Source organism: Gavialis gangeticus, unplaced genomic scaffold (genome assembly GCF_001723915.1).
Source record: "Gavialis gangeticus isolate Ggan-Ray unplaced genomic scaffold, GavGan_comp1, whole genome shotgun sequence".
In the NCBI taxonomy this organism is placed as follows: Eukaryota; Metazoa; Chordata; order Crocodylia; family Gavialidae; genus Gavialis; species Gavialis gangeticus.
In genome coordinates this window covers 169,112,494-169,122,427 of record NW_017729022.1, presented here as the reverse complement: position 1 = coordinate 169,122,427, position 9,934 = coordinate 169,112,494, and the positions used below count along the sequence as shown (strand labels likewise).

The window sequence follows — 9,934 nt, the reverse complement described above, 5'->3', positions numbered from 1 at the left end:
TGGCCCGTCCCGAGCGCATCGGCGCCGCGCGCCTCGTGCTCGTGGTGGGCGCGCTCGGGCTGGCCGTCAACCTGCTCGCGCTGCTCGTCTTCCAGGACTGGGCCGCCTGCTGCCGCCGCCGCCGCCCGCCGCCCGCTGCTGCTGCAGCAGGTGCCTCTCGGTTGCATCCTGCCTCCCTCCGCCGCCGCTCCCCCTCCCCTCTTTCCCTCTTCACCCCACTTTCCCTCTCCCCCTCCCTCTCTTTCCCCTTTCCCCTCTTCACCCTCTCCTTCCTCTGCTTTCCCCTTTCCCCCTTCTTCCTTCCTTTCCTCCCTCTCCTCTTTCCCCTCCTTCCATCCTTTTCCATCGCCTTCCTTCTTTCCTGCTCTACCTCCCTCTCTTTCTCCTCTTCACCTTCTTCCACCCCTCCTACCCCTCTTCCCCTTCTCCATCCCTCCTTCCTCTCCTCTTCACTCTCTTCTTCTCCTTTCCTTCCCCTTCCTCCTCTCTTCCCCCTCTTCTTCCTTTCCTCCCTCCCCTTCCTCCCTCTCTCTCTCTTCCCTCATCTCTCCCCTCTCCCTTCCCCTCCCTTTTGGTTCTGCATCCTCCATCCTTCTTGTTCCTTTGCACCCCAGTGCTCTGGGATTTCTGGTCCTTCCTCAGTAAAGGAGGAGTGATTTAAAAATAAATAACTATTATGTGGCATAACGGTGCTCTCTGAGTGCAGGCCATTCCTTAGAAAAGGAGGGTGTGATTTTTAAAAATCAAGGTAGTAAGTACATAAGCGGCAAGGGGGTCTTTGGAGGATACCTTTTATTGATCAACTGTGTAGTTGGGATTGAGTTAGGTAAGCCTTTGAATACAAGGCACTGCATCCTCTCATCTTGCAGTGCTTCAGTTTACAGAGTCCATGCTGACACCTGCCGCACTTCAGGCTTGTCTTTCTTTTATACTGGGCTTGATGTCTGTAGTGGGCTGGGGGAGAAGGGATGATGGTTCAAAAGGTAGTAGCCAGACACTGCCTGATTTTTCCTTTTTCTCTCTCGTTGGGGTTTAAATGTGTTTTGTGTTTTTGTTTTTTTTTCCCCCCATTGAAATAAGTTGGTTTTGAGAAGATCAATGTTTTTTCTGTTTGTAGAACTTATACACAACACAGCGTTTCTTCTTTGAATGCAGGTGATTCAGGGAACAACGAGAAAGAGATTGAGGAGGGGGAGACAAAGAAAAAAGAGAAAAAGTCTGCAGCCCTGAACATCAGAGGTACTGTGATGAAAAACCTCTCTCTCTCTCTCTTTTTCTTTCTTTTAAATAAAAGCTGGTCAAATTTTTCTTGACTTCATTTTTTGAGGAATTCTCAGAATTCCAGTGAAAATTAAAGGAAACTATTAGGATGGTTTTAATAATTTTGGTCCATCTAAGTGCTCTTTTGGCCAGGTCTTCAACTGGTGTGAAGTGGCATTGATACTGTGGCATCAGTTGGTGCTCATCTACACCATTTGAGGATCTAGCCCTTTGTGTGTGCGCGTGTGTGTTTTGCACTTACATATTTAGCTTAACTCTTGTGCATTTGAAAGTAGGCAGGGCAGGCTCCTTTTCACTAACTTTAAATGACTAAAGGATCTTTTTTCCTCCTCTTCAGCACTTGCCTGAACCTCCTATAGATTGACCAACTTCAGTGGCCTTCCACAGATAGAGCAGTTTCATGTGGTGGTACTGGAGCAGGACCTAGCAAGCTCTTCCTTTAAGGAACAGGGGGAGAAAAATTAGTTACAGCTGTGTGACGTGTTGATGTCATCATCTGAGTTTTTTATATAATGAAACTTAATATTCCATAAAATCATATATTATAGTAAGCAACAATAAACAGAAAGTTTTCCTTCCTGAGGTCATTTTCTGTGTTCTTATATGTAAGTATTGCCTTGCCTTTCCACATATAGGGCTCAGAGCTGGTAGGACTCAGTAGCAAAGGCAGTGTTCTTGGATTAAGTTCAGTTTAGTGTATTACGTCACTGAAAAGTGAACAGTAAGCAGACAGTGTTAATGGGTGTCAAAGGGAGCTATGCATAATCATCCTAGTCCAGAGGGAAGGATTAAGCAGATGTCTTCCAGCAGCAAACCACTTTTGAGAGTGGTTTTAAAGGGTATTTTTTAAAGGAGATGCATTCTTTTATTCTAGACCCACAAATCAAACAGAACGATATCAACAACTGAATTTGTCACAGCCCTGCTTTGCTACTGTTAACATAGGCTGAAAGTGCCGGCTTGAATGGGATCCAGGAAGATCACACACCAACTGTTGAAACTTCCTTAGCCTGGCGAAGGGTTTTTGAACCCAAAAGCTTGCTTAATAATTGTTTTCCAACTATTTAAGTTGGTCTAATAAAAGATAACAGATTCACCCAAAGAACCTTGTCTGCCTATGTCCTTAGACCAGCACGGCTACAACCTGCACCCCTGTAGCTTGGATGGGAGAGATTGTTAGAAAGTCCAGTTGGCCTTACCAGTGGTAAGAGGAAAGGAGGAAAAAAGTTTAGCTAGCCAAAAAAGGAAATCAAAAGTTCTAAGATTAGTGTGCCGGTGCAGAGACATTGTTTCCTCAGTTTAGTTCTTAGAGGTGACTGGGAAGGGTGTAACAGGTCTCTTTTGAAACGTACAGCCTTTTCTCATTCTGTTTCTGTATTGATGAAAGTATGTGGAAGAATGGTATGGGGTGTTCTCTGAACTTAGATTACTACAAACTCATACAAAAGAGTTGATCTTGAACTTCAATATTTTTACCTGGATCTACTTCACAACATGAAGGAAAAAGAAGCTAACCTCAGCAGTGACATATACTTTCTCCTAATTTCTACCTATTTACAGTCTCACTGACATTGTGTCACACTTTTAGCTTTTCTCTTTCCTTGGAGTCTCAACAGCTGAGACTCCCTCTGTCTGAAGAAGGGTGATTGCACCTGAAAGCTTGCTAAGAACTTTTTTCCAACTACTCAGTCAGTCTAATAAAAAATATCACATCTACTGAAAGAACCTTGCTTACCTGGATCTAAACATTTTCTAAATTGAGACGGCTAGTGGACTGCGTTCCTGTATGTGTCAGTGCTTATGCCCATCCCTTTATCATTTCTATTTAGAGACATTTCCTTCCCTCCAAAAGCGTGTATTTAACTTTTTTGCTTTTATTTATTTCAGAGTTCAGCAACATCATAGAACTGCTGACAAAAGAAAAAAAATAAGCCAGCTACTTATGACAGAAATGGGCTACGTGCCTTGCTTATCCACTTGGTGAAACTGATTATTATTCATGGTCATAACATAATTGATCAATGCCCTTTTGTAGGTGGGCCAGGTTCTCAGTAAAGCTCAGGTAGATAACAATATACATTGCTGTGCTTTGAAATGCTATCTTTTTCATAGAAGAGAAGCCTATGTTGAAGGCTGTTGTACAGCCTAAGCACTTAACATAGCCAATTTAGGGAACCATACTGTTGTTCGAACTTTATTTCCTTTCTTTTTTATCTTGAGCAGATGAAAGCTTTGTATATGTTCATAGCATTTAAGTTCTTAAATGCCAAAAGTCTGTAACAATTAGTTGGGTTTTTTTTCCTCTCAGATTGACAGTGAATGTACAATGTTCTCTATTTCAGGTGTTCTTTTACATGTTATGGGAGATGCACTTGGATCGGTGGTTGTGGTAGTTACTGCTACCATATTTTATGTGCTTCCCCTGGATGCCAATGCTCCATGTAACTGGCAGTGTTACATTGATCCAAGCCTGACGGTCGTCATGGTGTTCATCGTTTTGTCATCTGCCTTCCCACTTATCAAAGAGACCTCCACTATTTTGCTGCAAATGGTTCCCAAAGGTGTTAATATGCAAGTCCTGAGTAAGTCCATTTTTGATTAATTTTTATTGGGGTTTTTTTTTTAGTACACTTTAATGCTAGTTATTTCTGGAATGACATACTTGGATTATATATTCCTAACAGCTCTAAATGCTCAAAGACTGTGAGAAATGGAGTCACATGCCTGTGTCCTAGCAATATGACTCAAATCTCTGTGGATTAGTTAAAGCGTGTATTTTGAGAATGTGGCACTCCAACAATACATAGAAAATACCAGACCTTGAGCTGTTAACATTTTGTGTGGCATGCTTGTTCAAAAAACAATGCTAAATTATATTAGTACTTCCCAAATACCCTCTGTTATTTCAGAGTAGCATTGATTTAATTAATTTTGTCATTCTTGGGCATGATAATGATTCAGCAACTTTGGGATTACTTTTAGTTTTTGATTTCCTGCATCTTCAGAGCTGAGCAAAATGGAAGACAGGGTTACTGGTTCAAAGTGATTTACTCTAACAGAGATTCTACCAAGTGCTGAGTAACAGCTGGGAGGGATGGAGTGACCCCAGATGCATTGAAAACAGTAGGAAATGAGGGCACTTCCAAAGGATTGGCGCAGGCTCTGGAAGATCAGGAGAAAGTGAAGTCAGCAAGGTGTGTAGCTGTATTACATACTGCTACTTCTGAAGTATGATGCACTTAGGTAGAAGAGCACTAATAGGTGTCCTTTCTCCTGTATTTGGGGATGCTGCTTTTAAATAACATTCTTAATGACAACCAGGAACTGGTGCTTGGCCCCTTCTCTAACTTCCCTAATTATTTTCCCTTATGTTTTCTAGCAAGCAAACTAGCTGAAGTGCCAGGGGTTAGCAGCCTTCATGAGGTGCATGTTTGGGAACTTGCAGGTGGGAAGAATATTGCTACCCTTCACGTCAAGTGCCAAGCTCCTTCTGATTATCAGGATGCTTCTTATAACATACGGAAGGTTTTTCATGAAGCAGGGATCCATTCTGTGACCATCCAACCAGAATACATTGGCAACAAGCCCTCTGAGCTAACGTGCAGCTCGCCCTGTATCTCCAAAGCTTGTGCTTCTCAGCTGTGTTGCATACAGCAGGAAAAAACACTTACCCATTCTAATGGGAGTGCTGAGAAAAACGACGGTGTTCCCCTAGCACTATCTAAAGACAATGGTTTTAATAAAAATGATGTAGAAATTCCTGTTGGGTCTACATTAGCAGATGAGAGCATTAACAATATGAAAAATTGTAACAAATCAGGAGGTGATACATCAATCATAAGTAGTACACGATTTTAAACAGTTTGTTTTATACTTGGTAATCTCTTCATAGAACAAAGCCTCATGGCTGAAATGTAAGTGGCCGTTGGTTGTAGCTGAAGTCTATGTTGGAAAAGCTGTCTGTGCTGTAGCTGTAAACCAAAACATGTAAAAAACATGTGTCTGAAATGAAGATTATCTTCATGAAGACTTGCATTCACCTAAGATTGTTCTAAACCAATTTAACACTGATTCCTTGACCTAACTAGATGGGAATTTTTATTTTTAGTGTGTATCAGGTGTTTTGCAGTCTAGGTTGGTGCTTACAGTTTATGACCAATGGCACTGGGAATTAAACTCTGGTCTCTTTACTTAATTGGGCTGCTCACTGAAAGCTTTCTAGTGAGTTGATGATTGTACTGGACCGAAGCACTGCATTTTCATAAAGGAATTTAATATATATATTTTCACTAGTTCTCAGAACTCTGTTTACATAGCCAGGATTTCTCAGCTGTAACCGTAACTCTTGTGCTTCTGATCTATGGACCTGTGAATTAAATCAGGGTTTCTGAAAATGTGGAGCATACACTCAGGAATGTTTGACTTGCATTATTTTCTGGATTGATACCTGTATTTAGGGGATGGAGCAAAAGTGGATTTCTTGCTTCTTTAATAATAATATGTGAATGTCAGTGTACTTAATTGTAATTAGACTAAAGAATACACGGTCTCTCAAAGCATATGACCACTTGTTCATTAACACTGTATAGGATTGTATCTGCTCTAGTAAGTGAAAATGCAGATGTTCATCCAGTTAATTCTATCTTGTTCACCTGTTTGATTATAAAACCCAATTTATTTTGCCAGCAGCCATTATAATAGCCACAGTGAATCTAATGAATTGAGTTATGTGGGAATGACAGTGATTTATTTTTTTTTGGCATATAACATCATTATTGTCATTCATAATAAATAAGCTGAAGTGCCTCTTCACGAATAGTTAAGATTCTGCAATTCTGTTCTGTCTATCAATAAGACACAGTTTAACATTGAGTTTATTCAGGTGGTCCCTTAAAATTTGGTTTGCAATTTTTATGCTTAAAAGGAGCTTTTTAATCTTTGCAAAGTTTATTCCCATAGTTTTATTCTCATAATCTGGTTTGATTTTTTTTTTTTTTTCTTCAAGTTTTCAAGCCCACCCCCCCAACTCCAGGTTACCATAGAGGTATATTTTCAAAATGTTGTATGACAAGCACAGTTTCTGTTACTGCTAGAAAATATACCCACTATTCTAGTTATATTTTTGGAATTCATTTCAAGGTGCTTTGAGGAAAACAAATGCCTCCACAGCATTGGAATTAGGTCAGGCTTGAGCTCAGTCTGTCTCAGAAGGATCACTGGTACTCACCCACCCTCACTGAGTTCAAGATTTGAGCTTGCCAGGTTAGGCAGATCAACTTTACCAGTGCTCATGATCAGACAGAATCTTTAAAATCTGTTTTCTGCCAAAAACAGCCTTTCAACAGTCTGCTCAGCTTGGGTAAATTGTGTGTTTGGCATCTCATATTTCAGAATCAGGGTGAGCAAGGAAGTTTTGTACCTGGGGTGCTAAGTTTTGAGGACCTGCTAGCAAGGCAGGCTTAGAAGTAGCATATACATATTTAAATATGGGCAACTGTAGTCCCTTAAAATATTCTTAAGGGTAAGATTTAATAAACTTACAGCAGGACTTCTGAATGTTTGAGGAATTACATTTTCTAAAAAAAGCTATTGCATTGAGTATAGAAAATAATACACAGCTTATCACTATTTACCCTTCGAACAACAGCTTTGGCTTCATGGGTAAAGTAGATATATTTTATTATTGTCCAGTGTAGGTGTTTATTAAATACAGTAAATGGCATGTTGATATCATTCTCTTGCAGTCTTTTTGACCTGAAAATCCTATTGATGTCGGTGGCAGTCCTGGTTGTTTAAACGGAAGAATAGTTGTTGCATGAACCAATATAAGCCAGGAAGCATTAATTGCTTATACTGCTCTGCCTTTTAAAAATATGGCATGAAATAAAACAACCCTTGCTCCCACTGTTTTTTGTATAACTGTGGTGATGTTCAAATGTAGTTTATTTTATTTCTCAATAATCTATTTATATTTTCTTTCAAGAATTAAAAAAAAAATCTTTCCCCCAAATAGTAAGTCGCTATATGATAGCACATTAAAAAAATGGGCCTTCATGTTTATGCCCTTATGTTTTAAGTCAGGCTACCAAGTCAAGTCCTTCTATTCAGTCTGAAAGATTGGTTGTCAGTACTTACTCTGGGATGACAGAAAATGAATAAATATATATTGTGTTAATATTCAGTTATTTGCACCATCTTTTTCTTTCCTTCTTGAATGTCTGATAAAGCAGAGGTTACTTAAGGTAGCCTGAATCTATAATGTTAAAGTATTGTGACATGAATGTATGTTGAAACAATTCTATCCAGTTTGTCGGTGTTTCTGGTTGAACATATTGTATCTGTGACCTGTGACTTAATAAAGAAGCACCAGGGATCATGGAAATCTTCGGGTATAGAAAACGAATATCTTTGGCTCTTACCAAATTCAAGTGTGCTTAAATTACTTTTAAGGAAAAAAACCCTCCCATATCATTGTGAGAATGAATCTTGCTTTCTCTTGAAAAGGGATCATAAGAATTTTTGTGTAGTAGCAGGACTAGAAAACTTGTAAGATCAGTTCCCTACCTTCGTCTGAGCATCTTGCTGCATCATACTTTTCATCTCCAAGTACTCCTAAATCCCTTTCAAAACTAGGTAAGCTGCTTGCTCCTTTTCTGCTTTCCGGGTTGTCCCATTCAACCCATGCAGTATTTATTTGGTGTGAACTGATTTCTTCTTAGATTTCAGCAGTGTCTTTTCTAATTCTTTTCACATGCATTTTACTCTTTTAAAAATATGCTATGACTCCTTTAAAATATACCATTATATTTGACTATTTTACTCATTCTAAACCATAGAACCTTTCTGGAGCCGTATTCAATTTTGACCTGTGAGGTTTTGTTTTGTTTGTGTGTTAGAACTCACTACATTTTCTTTTCTTTTATCTAGTCAGTTGTATAACATCAGTTTTTTCTTCCAGGTCTCTGTGATATTTATTGGCATCCTCAACTCTTACTACCCCCATTCTGTAGCAGAATGTCACCTGCACCTCTCCTGCTTTTCTTTCTTTTTGTTAGCCATTGTTCCCTGTGGTGAACGAAATCTGTTACAATAATATCAGTGGCATTCAACCAATCGTCTGTCTCCTCCTGCCCACATATTCCACTGATTTCAGCTCATAAGCACTTTCTGAATTTGATATCTTTATCCAATTAAATATGGACTTCTGTACCATATTTGCTGGTCTTGCAAATTTAGTCTTCTGGGCCAAGATCCTTTTCTGGAAAAGATTTGATTAGCTAAATGACTTGAATAGAAATTGACAGATTTATGCTGGTTTAAGATCAACTCTTTATATGTTGTGTTTTCATGTGAATTCTAGCTCACTGTCAGTTTTCCATATGGTCTCATTTCTTGTTCTGAAATATATTTTTCTTTCTCCTTTCTTTCTGTATCTCCATTTCTGCCATCCTGCCCCTACTTTTTTTTGTAAAAATCAGAGAGAATTGTTAACTCATTCTTAACAGTGCTCCTCCATCTTACTCAATTTTCAGCTGAGCTATGAGCTCCAGGGCAATACATATTGGCCTTTATAATCATGTTTCATTCCTCTGCTTTTGGTATTTTGTTGTTTTTTGCTTTTGGACACACAACTTTGTTTAGCCTTCCAGCCCTCCTTGCTACTGATTTCACATCTTGCAGATGCCTCTTTCAAGCCCTAATTTAATTTTTGTTCTCTCTCATTCATTCAAATATACTACTTCTTGGTTTTTTTCCCTTTTTCTAGAATGCTAGATGACAAACATAGCTATAGCAAATTCGTTTCTGAACATTTTTAATTCTCCCTGTGCTGTTGTGTCCTTTTGTATTTCTTTTCTCTCCTGGAGCATTATCTTAGTTGCAAATAGACCTTTGGATAACACTTATTAAAATGATTACATTTGATTAGCATTTGGATATGATGTACCATTAGATTCGAGTCCATAATTCCACTGGAGTGAAATTTACCACTTGAGGTCTATTAAATCCTTAAGCCCCTTTTAAGACCCGTACATAGTACTTTCAAGAATTGCATAGGCTGTGTTCGGTTCCCTTTGCACAGGGACGAATTCTCGCCTGAGATGAATAGATGTCATATTAATTCAGTTAAACCATTTAGAAGAAAAAGCTAGTTTGTAAGCATGAGAGAGTGCCATTAAATCAGTGGAGTTGCACAGAGTGTTACTGCAAGGCAGAATTTTATGATTAATTTGGGGAGAGGAGAAATTTCACAGAAAGTTTATCAAAATGTTCTGAAGATTTCTAGAGCCCCTTACTTGACTGTGCTTTGTGAATTGTATGCCCTTTCTGGTGGATGCTCTTGTAAATATTTGGACTGTGATGCCTTATATGAAAACTTCACTATATTGAGGCTTTGTTACACTCATGGAGTTATGTTGCTTAACATTTTGTCGTCTTAAAACTACAGCATGTGATTTGCATAATGTGCTAGAATTTAATTTCCTTGATTGTTCCCCAAGTTGTCCATTTCTCTGGTTTTATTAACTATCAGTGAAATATTAGTTAACAGTTTATGTACATTTATATTTTTTGAAGTAAAGAAAGTTAAACGGTGCCATGAATTAAATGTTTTTTTAAATAAAAACCTGTTGTACTGTGCTTGATGAGTATTAGA

General features: G+C 38.9%; 1 protein-coding gene across 1 annotated transcript in view; it reads left to right on the top strand.

The window, feature by feature from the left end:
• SLC30A10 (solute carrier family 30 member 10) overlaps positions 1-7,203 on the top strand; it is a 38,883-nt gene extending 31,680 nt beyond the window's left edge. Inside the window, exons 2-4 of the mRNA XM_019515906.1 lie at positions 1,078-1,239; positions 3,624-3,863; positions 4,661-7,203. Of these exons, the coding sequence (XP_019371451.1) occupies positions 1,078-1,239; positions 3,624-3,863; positions 4,661-5,139 (881 nt within the window). The 3' untranslated portion in view covers positions 5,140-7,203. The remainder of the gene's footprint in view (positions 1-1,077; positions 1,240-3,623; positions 3,864-4,660) is intronic.
• Positions 7,204-9,934: the final 2,731 nt, after the last annotated feature.